Source organism: Astatotilapia calliptera, chromosome 1 (assembly GCF_964374335.1).
Source record: "Astatotilapia calliptera chromosome 1, fAstCal68.1, whole genome shotgun sequence".
NCBI lineage: Eukaryota > Metazoa > Chordata > Actinopteri > Cichliformes > Cichlidae > Astatotilapia > Astatotilapia calliptera.
The window spans coordinates 14,176,042-14,190,734 of NC_137422.1; the positions used below are offsets into that span (position 1 = coordinate 14,176,042).

General features: G+C 40.0%; 1 protein-coding gene across 1 annotated transcript; it reads right to left on the bottom strand.

Annotated features, from left to right (window-relative positions):
* Positions 1-480: 480 nt before the first annotated feature.
* LOC113020177 (long-chain fatty acid transport protein 2-like) lies at positions 481-10,720 on the bottom strand. The gene is made up of 10 exons (XM_026163933.2): positions 9,996-10,720; positions 9,075-9,284; positions 8,833-8,991; positions 7,446-7,570; positions 4,071-4,265; positions 3,703-3,793; positions 3,367-3,565; positions 1,479-1,576; positions 1,266-1,396; positions 481-1,156 (listed from the first exon to the last, which is right to left on the bottom strand). Exons 1-10 carry the CDS (start codon positions 10,471-10,473, stop codon positions 980-982), a joined length of 1,863 nt encoding a protein of 620 aa, XP_026019718.2. The 5' UTR covers positions 10,474-10,720; the 3' UTR covers positions 481-979.
* Between the last annotated feature and the right edge of the window lie 3,973 nt (positions 10,721-14,693).

A 14,693-nucleotide genomic window follows, 5' to 3' on the forward strand; every position in this document is an offset into this window, starting at 1 on the left:
TTTAACACAACCAACTGATCATAAAAACATAAAAGCAGATAAGGCAGAAAAAACATTACACAACAGTTACACAGTAATAAAGCATTGGCTGCTTTTTCACCCATCCTGTCCTTGAAAATGGTACTTCTCCATTTTCAGAAAAAATGTGCAGAAATGCATGTATGTGTATAGACAACCTCCCTCCTTCCCTCCCCCACATTTAGTCTGGTGCTGATTTTCATGATTTGGTAAACCCAAGCCACATTTTGTGGCTGAACGTGAGGATAACCCAGGATCTGTGGTTCCCACACAGTCAGGAAAGGGAGTAAATTCTAGATGTTGAAGTTAATTTACTGACTGCTGATTTGCTACTCTGTTTCAACCACACTGAGGAGTGAAGCTCAGGCAGTGTTTGTCTCCACCTAGTGACTGTTCCACGTCACATGTCACATCTGAAATTTTTGTAGTGAGCAAAATCAGAGCAAGCACAAGCACGAAAACTGCTTCTGGCTTAACTTTAATTCTGAAGAAAGCAACGCACATTTACAGTTACTGACACATTATTATAAAATGCATTAATATCATTCCCCTTAATATATAATTTTGTAAGTATTAAATGATCATGAGGTACTCATCACTTGAAGAAAAGCAAATAATTCTTGTGAAGTACATAAAAAACAAGTATGAAATAAAGTATGTAAACTACACCGTCTATCCATAGTGTTTCTTCACCACAATTGTCGTACCATAACACATGAACACAACACTGAAAAAAAAGTACATGCATAAACAGAAGTCAGCGTGCGAGTAAATACACATTTATAGTGTGACAAACCCCGCCCCTTGTACACAGAGTCCCACGTGCTGCCTTAAAAAATGTGATTTAACCAACTAGAGCATTATTGAAAAGTGTGTGTTTCTTCCCTGAGCTGGAAGTTAATTCATTAAAAATACCAATTACCCAAAAAGCTTGCACATCTGGTGAAAACTGAGAGCCCGCTCATAGTTTCGTGCTTCCTGATATGATGGCATGATAGATCTGAGCTGTCAGTGGTACGTAGCTCTTGGCATTATCATCAAGGATGTAAAGAGGGTCCTGGATACGTCCTGGATCAAATCCCATCTCCACTAATTTTACCTTCATCTGTTTGAAAGTCCCAGTTACTTCCACAGTGCTCTACACAGAAAGAAATCATCAATATTGGATCAATGATTACTCTGTTTCTTTTCAAAAATTAAAATATGCCTGGTGTTTCATCCTAAACTGAAACAGAAAATTAAATTACCTGCATCCTTATAAAGCGAGGACGTGCATATGAGGGCAGGCAGCTGACCACATGGTTGTATATTTTACGTCCCTCAAACTGGACTTCTTTCTTCAGAGTGACAGCTGCCATCCCTATCCGCCCCTCATGGCCTACATAGCAAAACAAAGGTGGTGATGATATTCTTATAGAAATCATGGTGAGCTGAAAAAATACAGAGAAAGTAACAATCACCTGGCACTTGGACTCCGTAAACGTTGGCTTCTTTGAGACAATCACAGATCGTCAAGATGTCAGACACCTCGGTCGTGGCAACATTCTCACCTTTCCACCTGTGGGCTCACACAAGTTGCAACTTCATGTCTATTGCAGGGCTCTTTATACCAGAGGCGAAACTAAAATGTGCAAGTTCACCCATGTAGAAAAAAAAGTCCTGACAAGTATTGTGAACAAACCTTCTCAACAAGTAAATGTCCTATAAAACAATTACTGTACCAATTGTAAATCTGCTGTCAACACAAAACTGCTGTATTACTGTTAACGGTCGGGTTGTGTAATTAAAATAAACACAAAAAAAAGAAATCTAGTTTGAAAAGAGCGCTGTGTAAGAATCATGGGTTGTGTTTTCACAGCAAAAGGCTGATTATAAAACACGTAACCAGGATAATAAATTGTTTCGTTTCAACTTTTTTCCTTTTTAAATAAACATCATTTGCAGCATTCATATTCATATATACTGTGGGGGGAAATAATTAATCGATGCCATGCTGAATTTGTAAGTTTGCTCTATTACAAAAAAAACATCAGTCTCTAATCTTTAATGTTAGTTTGAGCTTCATGTAGAGAGACAAAATGTAAACAAAAAAGCAACAAAAAAAAAAAAACACATTACATAATAGTTAGAAATTGATTTGAACATCATTGAGTGAACACACTGATTCTATCAATTCCACATACGCCTGATCTCAACTCGTTCTATGTGTGTGAGCACACTAGCCCAGAGAATCTAATTCTTCCATTTAAACCTGTCCACCACCATGAGCAAAACCAAAGAACTGTTAAATGACATCTTGGACAAAGACATCATTCAGACCTGCACAGAGCTGGTATGGGCTACAAGACCATTAGCAAGACGCTTGGTGAGAAGGTGACAACTGCTGCTGCAATTATTCAGAAATGGAAGAAACATGAAATGATCATCTGTCGTCCTTGATTTGCAGCACCATGCAAGATTATGCCTTGTGGGATGAGGACGGTCCTGAGAAAGGTGGAGGATTAGTCCAAAACTGCACAGGAGGAGCTTCTTAATGATCTGAAGACATCTGGGAACACAGTCACACACTGCACCATAATAGACTGACATCCTACAGTGCCCGCTCAAGAAGGCACATGTACAGGACCATTTTAAGTTTTCCAGTAAACAATGACTAAATGACTAGGAGAAGGCTTGGGTGAATGTTCTGTGAGCCGATAAAACCAATATTGAACTCTTTGGCATGAACTTGACCAGTTATGTTTGACGGAAGAGAAACACTGAATCTGAGCCAAAGAACACCATCCCCACAGTCAAGCAGGGAAGGTGGATACATTATGCTTTAGGACAGTTTTGCTGCTAACTTCACCACACTGAAGGGCAAATGTACAGGGCCATGTGCCACAAAATCTAGATCTCATCATCCATGAAACATCTCACTGTAGGTTGGCAACTAGGGTTACTCCACCAAATACTAAAGCCCAATTTAGACATGAAAATCAATTTTTACCTTTTTTTTTTTTTCCCTATAGTTGCCTGGTATTCTGGTTTCTCCATTAAAATGAAAATACCATGAAAAAATTGAGACTCTTCTATTTCTCTTTTTTTTTTTCTTCTTTTAAACGAGCCAACTTAACAAATTTAGCAAAGAATCAAATAATTATTTCACTCACTGTGTCTAATAAAGCCCGTTAGAATTAAGCATTTTATGCTTTTAGCAGTGGAAAGTCAGCCACCTCTTCAGGTTTCATCCATTTGTTGAAGTCTCATTTGTAATTAAATAATAAGGCTAATGCTTCAGCATGAACCTGAAAATTAGTTCTGTAAACAAAAATAATTTTCCAAATGAAATCATGGTGGGTTCAGTACCTGAATGTGTCACCTACTCGATCCTGGAAGTAAATAAAGTTATCTTTGTCGATCCTCATCAGGTCTCCCGTGTTGAAATAAAGATCGCCCTTCTTGAGAACATTGTGAAGTCTCTTCCGCTCAGTTTGTTCTTCATTCTGCGCGTAGCCAGAAAATGGGGCCAAGTTTGTAATCTTTGACACCAGCAGTCCTGGTTCACCTTTAAAAAAGAAAAGTGAAGAAGATGCACGTAACTTGCAGAGAGTTTGTGTCTGCTGGGACAGAGTCCAGGTTCCATTGCGGATGAATTAATGGATGGATGTGCCATTCGAAAGAAGAACTGCAGTTATTCTTTACCTTTGCGCGACTCAATGCAGAGGCCGTTAGCATCTCGTACTGGCTCATCTCGCTCTGTGTCATACTTAACAAGGGTATAAGGGAACAGCTTCTACAGGACGAACATGATAATATGTGTTCAATACAATATTAAACCAACATAAAAAGTACTATCTACGCACATAATATCTCTTTTTGCAATAAAGAAAATACTTTCAATAGTTCATAAAATCAAGATAATTTATAACACGTGCTAATCTGTCAGGTTTGCTTGCACGCTTTTCAAAGATTAATTATTTTAATAGACAATCTGTTAAATATTTAGTAAATCTGAAAACGTTCCATACATATAACATTAAAGAATGATTGCTGTTGGGATTTTTTTTTACCTGATGAAAAAAGTGGACTCGTCCAATAGCTCCAATTTTCCCCACGTAGTTCAAAAATCCCACATTTCCTTCAGTGGAGGCGTAAAACTCTCGAATCTGAATGTTCCCAAAGCGGTTAAGAAACTCTTTCCATATCTCTGCCCTGATGCCGTTGCCAATGGCCAGTCTTACTTTGTGGTCCTTGTCATTGTCTTTCTGTAGTTTGAAATAAGAAATAAAGAATGTGAGTCTTTTTGCAAGCACAGTAGAAATACATAGTGTCCAATTCAAGAAAACATCCAAAATACAAGAAGCTATCCATGAGCTTAGTTAATTTGTTTTTAAAGTTGCCATTTCGGATAATAATAATGGATTGGATTTCTATAGCGCTTTTCAAGGCACCCAAAGCGCTTTACAATGCCACTATTCATTCACTCTCACATTCACACATTGATGGAGGCAGCTACGGTTGTAGCCACAGCTGCCCTGGGGCAGACTGACAGAAGCGAGGCTGCCATATCGCGCCATCAGCCCCTCTGGCCAACACCAGTAGGCTGTAGGTGAAGTGTCTTGCCCAAGGACACAACGACCAGGACAGAGAGCCCCCTGAGCCACGGTCGCCCCCCACGGGTAAGATAACAACTAGCCGAGAAATGTGTGTATCCATGGGCACTCAGCAAATCGCCATCTTTGATGATCTTTCGCCCTTAATACAAAAAGATAAATACACCATGTATGTATCAACCACAGAGCAGCACTAGTACCAGCTCACTCTAAAACAAAAGAAACTAATCAAAAACATTTTTAAGGGCTTTTAGAATAGAAATGAAGACTGCACACTTTATGAGCACACTGATGTCTTGTATTAAAAAGACATCAGACATCTAATAAGCCCTTTAATTCCTAATCTCTAAGTATGTGAGAATCCGACTCACAACAAAAAAATTTCAGTTGGATTCAACAGTACTCGGCACTTTAAGTACTGTACATGTAATTTCTAAGAAATATCATTTGCTGAAATAAAATTGACCCTTAAATTAGATACAAGAAGATTCGGTATGCAAAGTTACTTGATATGGCCGTCTTAAGTAAAGGCCAGCATCTATTCCTAGAGGTGACCAGATAAAGACAAACCACCTCATCGGGCTCGTGCAGGGTCACGCAGTAAAATGAGACTGTGCCTCATGTGATGCAACTGGATACTCTGAATGGCATACACGACTGTTTACAGTAGATCTAAATAAATACAAATACATATTGAAAATATCAGAAACACATGCAGTTAGTGGTGATATTTTAAACAACAGCTTGATTCTTGTTCTGCAGTTCAGAACCCCGCAGATACTGGCGCAGAAACCTGGAACCCGATAGTTGAGATTTAACGATTTCTATTTTGGTAAGCCAGCTGTGCTGAGCTTTGGGAATGTACAGATTTGGAAAGTTATCTCTGACTGGATAGGCCTCAGCAGCAACTTGCTGCAACTAGTTCCCAGTATTCTGCCTCTGCAGCTGTCTTGAAGAGCAAGTTTTACAGTATCTGAGAGAGACGAGGCGTGGTGCCCGTAAGCATCCCAGCCAGCGACTCCTGCGAGTTTATTTGAGCTGCAGACGCTAGAATGATTGCAAATGTGACTTTCAGCAGCAGATATTGAAGTTATTGCATCAAATATAAATGTTAAAAGCAGGTACAGTCCAGATAAATGCTGTCCAAGATAATATTACTTTAAAGGCCTTATCTATTCACGTTTCAACACCCCTGAGTACGAAGAAGTCCACCTTAAATCCCTCATAAGGTTTCAGTTAAGAAGCCGAGTTCTGCCACTTTCAGCGATCACATTATCAAAACAGTGCTGCGAAGGCTTTTCTACAACACGGGAGAAACTGGAATACAGTACTATGCAAAAGTCTCGAGCTACCCCTCATTTTTGTATAGTTTGTTTGGACGTTGGCTGCTTTTTCTACTTATTTTCAGGCCAGTCCTCATACCTGACCATTTTCTCTTTTTTTCCTTTTGTTTGTTTTTCTTTTGGTTTTTTTGTTGACATAGGAATCATTCAAGCATAAAAGGACACCTAACACGAGGGATGAAGCAGTATCATCTCTACACAGAGTAGACAAAACAACCTAACTAATAACTTCTAACTTTAGGTACTTTGTTACTCGCAGTCTGTCAAAAAAACAAACAAAAACAAAACACAGTTTGTTCCCATTTATTTAGTTGAACCAAAACGGGATTCCCAAAGAGCTATTAGCTAAAATCTTGGCATATCTGAGGATGGTGTGCAGTGTGTTCTTAAAAAAAAAAATCTGAGGGAACTGGACAAATGAAGGTCAACAGAACTATCTGAAAATGATGCCCATGAGAAACAAGAAAGAAAATCCACCAAAAAACCTAACATGGGACCTACCTGTCAAAAGTTTGGACACGCCTTCTCATTTAATGTTTTTTCTTTATTTTTACTACTTTCTACATTGTAGCTACTTAATGAGGACATCAAATATATGAAGGAAGATATATGGAATTATATAGCAAAGAAATAATTTATACATAACTCTAAATATGTCTTATATTTTAGATTCCCTCTGCTTTGATGACAGCAGTGCCTCACCCAGGAGGCGCCCAGGGGGCATCCTTGTCAGATGCCCGAACCACCTCAGCTGGCTCCTTTCGATGTGGAGCAGCAGCTGCTCTACTCTGAGCCCCTCCCGGATGGCCGAACTTCTCACCCTATCTCTAAGGGAGAGGCCAGCCACCCTTCGGAGGAAGCTCATTTCTGCCGCTTGTATCCGCGATCTCGTTCTTTCGGTCACTACCCACAGCTCGTGGCCATAGGTGAGGGTAGGGACGTAGATCGACCGGTAAATCGAGAGCTTCGCTTTTACACTCAGCTCCCTCTTCACCACGACGGACCGGAGCAGCGTCTGCATTACTGCAGTTGCAGCCCCAATCCGTCTGTCGATCTCCGGCTCCCTTCTCCCATCACTCGCGAACAAGACCCCGAGATACTCCTCCACTTGGGGCATGAACTCATCCCCGACCCGGAGTGGGCACTCCACCCTTTTCCAGCTGAGAACCATGGCCTCAGATTTGGAGGTGCTGATCCTCATTCCCGCTGCTTCACACTCGGCTGCGAACCCTTCCAGTGCGAGCTGGAGGCCCTCACCCGATGAAGCCAACAGAAAATCATCACCGCAAAAATCAGAAATACACCTATTCAGCAGCACCTAATCATTTTGGTGGCTTGAGACTTTTGCACAGGAAGAAAACAAAAACGATCACAAGGACTCTGTCTGTGTCCTAGTTACACAATACTGTAAGTCTTCAAAATGCTTTGACTGCAAACGCACGGTTACATTCTAACTGTTACAAGTGGGCGCCTATTAGAATCATTTTACCTTTGGTGCACAACAGAGGTAACGCATCACCTCTCCAATGTACTGGATAACAGTCACGTTGTGTTTCCTGCAGTCATCCCAGAACTGAGAGGCAGAAAACTTCCTCTTCAGAATTATAGTTGATCCTTCAAGACAGAAATTTACATTATTACACTTGAATAAATAAATGCATGCATATGCAAATTCATCTAGAAATGAGAGGCAATTAAGTCATTATGGAAATAGTGACTCCATCTAATCCAATAGGATTAAATTCAGTGCCGCATAACTGCGTGTGCTAAATAACAAAACAGTGACTGCCCGGGGCAGTGCTGAATCTTTACTAATAAGTGTGCAACGTGGCTGCTTAGTCAAACATATAAGAGCTTTGTGAACTTTAGCCTATTTAGGAAAAAAAGCTGTTTCATAGGATCTGTTCAGATTACAGGTTCACAGTGACAAAAGACTCTTTCACTTGGATTCTACCAGGGTAACAAGAAAGAGAGATGGCGCAGGGAGATCACTTCTATTTCAGTAGAAATTAGTTCACTTATACTTTTATATATATATTTTTTTTTTTGCTGTGTACTCTCAGCTCACGTGAGGAGCTTTCATGGATCTGCATGATCTTCAGGGAGCGCAGTCAGTGTCTACTTGTGGTTCAAGAGAAATCAACTGCTTGTGATGATGCATTTGTTTTAGCTAATCCATTTGGGATTTGGGTGGTTTATTTGGCTTTACAGTACAAGTAAGAGAATGTTCTTAATCACTTAATCCATGGATTAAAACTATAAAACCATCAGACATGGAGACAAAGATTCTACTGTGTGTCAGTACTTTATGGCAGCAATGTGAACCTGAATCTGACGAAAAACTGTCCATTACATTTATGCACTAAGTTTGTGTGAAGGCCTACTCTAATTATAGATGAATCCAATCATTTTTGTACAATAAAACCAGGTTTTGCTTCATTTTTCTTGATTTTAACATACAAAATGCCTTACCTGCAACCAGTTTTCTTGCAAACCAATCTGGATTGTTGGACTTGTTTGCATTAAAAACTACTGGCTTACATCTGGAGCCCAAATGCAGTCCACTTCATGGACTCACGGTCGTACAGGGGTGCAGCCCTTAGTGCAGATTCAATTTCTCTTGCTGTGCTCCAGTTTGAATTTGAATGCACAACAGCTTTTTTACTATATCTTTCTTCCCCTGACAGCATAGGAATTTCCTGAGGTCAATAATAGAAGTGACGTTGACCTCTGTACATAGCAGATGTCTCTGTTGTTTGACAAACTCTGAAATGTATGTAACTAAACAGCGTTTGTTATCTCAGTAGAGGATGAACCCAGCTCTCACAAAGTCTTATTTTTAACTTTAACTCACAGCTACTGCTCAGTCACCTCACCTGTCTCAATCGTGCCAATGAACCCAACAACAAATCCAGCTGTGTGATACAGAGGAAGGTTGAGATAGAAGACATCACTAGATACCACCCCGTTTGATGACAACACAGCCAGAGCTGTTAAGATGCGGTTCTGGTTGACCACAGCTGCCTTAGGAAGACCTACAGAAACACAACAAGCCGCAAAATTCTGAAACTGAACGACACTTTTAATGGGATCAACAGGACAAAGTCCTGCCACGTACCTGTGGTTCCAGAAGTGTAAATATAAACTGCAGGACTTTTGAATGTGATGTGTGACCTGAAGGATCGAGGGATGGGGTCATCCGATGCCTTCTCGACTTCATCAGAGAAGCTCTGGATTCCAGGCGTGTCACTGTTTTTGGACATCAGGAGGACAGTGACACCCTGCTCTATCAGGGAGGGCAGCACGTCTTCCACGGCCTCCTTTAGTTCTGGAAAGGCACATAAAGCACATTCATAAGGCAAAGCAGGACAAGCAAAGCAGTGTCGTGCAATAATGCAAACTTTGGTATCGATCTGATTCCAAGCAAACACAGGGCCAGTAATCCTGATACCAATACTGATATCAACTTTTAATTTAGCAAATTTTGAACAAATTTCAATGGTTCTAATTTTCACAATAATAAGTTAACACAACAAAACAGACCTTTCAGCTTTCCACGTGTTTTGAAACTGGGGTTTTTTTTAGCCCTGGACTGTAAACATGCCTGTCTCTAAAGCATTTCAAGTCAGCTTCTGTTTAAAAGTGCTGTAGGTTACAAATAAAATAGCCAGGTTTTCCAGCACATTTGATGTATATTTTTCTTCATTTCACATAATTCAGGGCTGAAGTGGATAGAAACAAAGCATCAATCCTATTGCACTAGTATCGATCAGAGACCAATATCAGCGTTGGTATCAGTACTATTAATATATGAATTGATCTCACCTCTACTGCAAAGCCTTGTTGGAGGCAAGGAAAACCAAGCCAACTCCACAAGTTCAAAGTTACAGCTAGGTTTAATCAAAATCTGTACTGAATACCTAATTATGTGGATCAAAAGATAAAAGGTTGGTTTACACTATTTGAGCTTCTGAAAAAGCAGAAATAAAAAAAACAACAACAACAAAAACAGCTTTGAAGCAAGCACATGGAGGCATACCTGCGGCTGCTATCAACACTTTCGCCTTGCAGCAATTAAAGCAGTGCAACAAAGACTTGGTGCGGATGTTATGATTGAGGAGAGCTACAGGGGAGCCCAGTTTAGCCAAAGCCAGCCAGGTAAACAAGAAGGTGGGTTCGTTCCCCATAAAAAGCGCGACGGTGTCGCCACCTTTATACCCAGCGTGAGACTGTAGCGCGTTTGCAATTTTGTTACTCCTCTTATCCGTGCAAGCGTATGTGTAGCTTTCATTTTCAAACACTATGAACGTGTTGTCAGGATGCGCCTCGGTCTGCTCCAAAAAACGGTCCAAAACAAAGAAGAGAGGTCTCCTTCTGCGCCTCGCTACAAACTTTACCAAAATACGCACTAGATCCCCGAAATACACGATGTCCATCCAGACATAGGGGGAAAAGGTTTTGAGTGCAAACGGTATGATGAGCAGACTTGCTAAAATGATTGAAATATAGATTTCCATCGTGACCTCTCTCTCTCTTTTTAAAGCTTGGACAGAAAAATGTGAAGCCCTGCTGCAAAATGGGGAGTGTTGCAGATGAGGGTTTTGCTGAGTGGGGCGGAGCGTTTGTTTCAAAGAATGCGAAGATTCATAAGAAAAACAAGTACTTGGAATCACGTCAGTGAGAGCGGCAGCAGCAGCTACTGTAAGAGACGCCAATGAAACGCGCGAAGTAGGACGTGCTCTCTAGATTGTAGCTGACAGACAACTGACAGCAACTTTTGGAGAATAACAAAGTCTTATGGGCGTTTCTAACGAGGCATGTGAGGGGTGAAGTGGGTACGTGCTACACAACATAACATCTTGTTTGAGCGGATGTTGTTCACTGGGTGGATGTCAAGTTTAAGGTTTGTATCCTGACTGAAGCTTCATCATTAGTCAAGGAGTCAAATAAAGTTATACCACTTGTTTATATAGCCTTCAGTTTGGTGGTTAAACTCGAGTTATCAATGAAGGCTTAAGCGCACCAGCAAATATCTAATCAGCCAATCACGTGGCTGCAATTCAGTGCATTTAGGCATATAGACAGCTGAAGTTCAAGCTCAGAATCAGCATAGTGAAGAAAAGTAATGTGTCATGATTGTTGGTGTCAAATAGGCTGATCTGAGTATTTCAGAAGTTGCCGATTTACTGAGATTTCCCCATGCAACTCTCTATAGGGTTTACACCAATAGTTCAAAAAGATGAACTACATAATGAGTTCTCTGGCCCAAAATACCTTACCCTTGTCAAAGGTCAGACAAAACTTTCCAGACTGCTTCATGCTGATCGTAAGGCAACAGGAAATCAAACAAACTCTTATTACAACCAAAGTACGCAGAATAATACATCTGAATGCACAACACATTGAATCTTGAAGCAGATGGGTTACAGCAGCAGAAGTCAGCAGAGACTGGAGTGATGTTCCCTGGTCCGATGAGTGCTGCTGCAGTCAATCTGTAGGATCAGAATTTAGATTAAATGAAATAAAAGCATGGATCTTGCCTGTATCAACAGTTCAGGCTGGTGGTGTTATGGTATGGGATATGTATCATGGATGTGTAGCTGACAAATCTGCAGCAACTATGTCACGCTATCATGTCAACATGGATGAGGATATCTCAGGAATGTTTCCAGCACCTTCGTTTATGTCACGAAGAATTAAGTTAGTTCTGAAGGCAAAAAAGGGGGTTCAGCCTTTTACTATCAAAATGGACCTAATAAAGTGGCCAGTGAGTATATGAGTGACACAATCCTTGTTCTGCTCACAGAATATTGGGTCATTCCATCTCAAATCAACACAGGACTTCTCCTTCGCCATCTCTGATTCATGGCAATGTTTGAACATTTATATGTCATGAAAAACCAGCTTTTATGCTGGATTGAGCATAAAAGCTGCACCAAAACACAAAGTATCTGTTTCTCCCCGTATATGGTCTAAACCAAAAACTCAAAATTCTGAAATTTCCAGGTGGTACTCCTAACTGAAAAAAAAAATTGTAATTTTTGTAAATACATGCATTAATTTCCCAACAATCCTCCATACTTCAGAAACAATACAAGTATAAATTACTCCTGTATTTGGTTGAACTTCCAGTCCAGGTGACTACGTCCTTTTTTATTACAGCCTGTGACAGGAACACTCATTTACTGCTCATTGCTAAAAGAAAAACGTTTGGGGAACGACTAGTCTAGTCTTTTATAGTTGCTGTATTATTATAAAATTAGGTATATTGCTTATCTGAATCTTTATCTTATGTGACCTGATATTTGATACTTTGTTAATCTTTGCCTCTGGTCCTGTGGCCAACATGCTGCATGCTAATGGTTGCATATTCATACAAAAATACTCACACACATGCACATAAAGTTTAAACACTCATCTCTCTGTCGGTCTGTGTTGTAACTGTTGTGGATTTTTCTTTATTTAGTCTGAACATTTTTGCAAACTGTTGTAAAATTCCTGCAGGTGGCGCTCTTTTCTTTTTTGGCATTCAAATTTCATTCATTGTCATCAGTCTGCTGCTGCTGAAGCTTTCACTTTCCAGCATCTTGTTTAAGATAGAAAAATATAAAAGAGAACTGGGTAGGGAATAACTCTACTTTCCCCCTAACTTCATAAACATCATAAACATTGAAATCACAACTGAATATTAAATAATGTTCACACTCTTATGCTGCTGGTTACTCTTATTTGGCTCTATTGTGCAGATTTGTGAACATGTAAAAGATGAGTAAAGATTTTAAGGGAAATGTTTTCATGCCAAAGAAGATGTTAAAAAATATTTTTAATAACTTATATGACATTTATTTATTTCATTGGCATCTTTAATGATAAAAAGTACCCTAAGCCCTAATAACTAATGGAATTTTTGCCTTTTGAAACTTGTTTTCCAAAGTTTTCATGGGCTCATCATCATCATCATCAGTCATGGGAGATGAAAAAATGGCAACACATTAGAAACTGTTTACAGTTTGCCTAAACGTCAACCTCAACCCTCGACCTCAGAGGATTACAGTTTGTTTAAATAGGGTATTCAAAATATGTTCCCCAAGATGACTTTCTTGAAGAAGAACTTTAGTAAAACTCAATCCAGTCATTGTTTAGTTAGGCTGGCTACAGTCTGCAGTCGTCTTTTTATCACAATCATATCAATTTATCTGCACAGAGAAAATGTGGATTGATATTAAGGATTGCTACATTTTTAAGGAGTCTGGTAAAGAAACATTTCTGTATACTTTTGGCAACTAAACCAAAGTCCTGTTCTGAAGTTTGTCGAGGTGGGGTGTTTACTGGAGGAGTTCAAAGATACAGACAGTATGTACAATAGCAATCAATGATGGGATTATGTGTACATGAAGGTACCAAGGTCAGACAGACATCTGACAACCACAAAGGGGTAATGAGGTCAGGGAAAAAGAAAAAGAAATACTTGATTGGTATGTATTACGCTAGTGTGCGGGCTGGTCTGTCCAAAGGTACAAAAGCCTTCTAAAGATAACCGGCATGCTTTAAAAAGACCATACTGAGGTTCCTGAGTTTGTACGTGCTAGACTACCTCTCCTTTACCATAAGGCAGACTTCAGGGACTCGCTGTACTTTGTACACCAGCTGTGTATTTATCTGCTTCGTTCAGTGCTTTCCCTCACCTTTTTGATAATGAATGCATGAATGGAGCCTGACATGCCAATGCATTTCTAATACCTTGTCACAAAATTGTCTGTGACTTTTTTAGACTGGTAGATGATGCTGTCTCAAAGGGATAGAGGGGATTGGGGTGGGTATCTGAAGGCATCATCTTAGCATATCCTTTGGGCATCAGCCAGAGATTTTCATTTTTTTTTAGAGAGCGAGGTAATATCCGGGGTCACTGAGGTCTCCAGGTTGTGAAACTCGTGTGAGCACAGTCCAGGGAAGCATGTGGTGACCCAGCCAACCTCTTTGATTATGCCATCTCCTGTTTTCACACTTTTAGGAGCTTTGTGAATGACTGATTGATACTGATCTCAACAGGCATCTTGCAATTTTATTGCTTTTATAGACAGGAGTGTACGTGCGTTTGCGTCACGATCCTGGGTCTTTTGACCCAGCGTTTTGAGTTTTAGTTTATGTTTAAGCCCTTCAGGTTTTCTAAGTTCATTTTTTATCACGCCTAGGTTGTTCTAGTTCTTTGTTATTAGATTCCCCTTGTGTCTTCCACCCCTGTTAAGTCTCCCTTGCCCTTCGTGTGTTTCATGTCTCTGTCTTACGTTGTCAAGTTCAGGTTGTCATGTCTGCGTCTTATGTTTCCTGTTTTATTTTGAAGAGGTCTTGTGTTCCTTTGTTCATCGTGTCTAATGTTACTCTTCCACTGGGACGTCGTTATGTTCATGTGTGTCAGCTGTTTACCCCATGTGTTCCCACTTCTCTCATTAGCCTCCTGTGTGTATTTAGTCTGTGCGTTCTCATTCAGTCTTTGTCGGATCGTCTGTGTTGTTCTCATGCCAAGTCCTGCGTTCAGGTTTTCATATATATGCGCTCATTATCATTGCCATGTTTAGAGTTTTGTTTTTCTGTTTGCCAGGGTTTTTCATAGTTCGTGCTTCCTTTCTAGTTTACCCAGTTTAGGTTATTGCTTAGTTTGCATTGTTTTTGCCCTTTTATTTTGTACTGTTCTGTCTGCCTTAATAAACAGCTCATCATCAGTTAAGTTTGAGTTTTA

Excerpts from the sequence above, each read along its gene's own strand:
- LOC113020177 (XM_026163933.2), bottom strand. The coding sequence starts at position 10,473 with ATGGAAATCTATATTTCAATCATTTTAGCAAGTCTGCTCATCATACCG. Across the intron at positions 1,397-1,478 it reads TTACGGAGTCCAAGTGCCAG|GCCATGAGGGGCGGATAGGG; the intron begins GTGATTGTTACT and ends TTTGCTATGTAG. Across the intron at positions 1,157-1,265 it reads CTCGCTTTATAAGGATGCAG|AGCACTGTGGAAGTAACTGG; the intron begins GTAATTTAATTT and ends CTTTCTGTGTAG.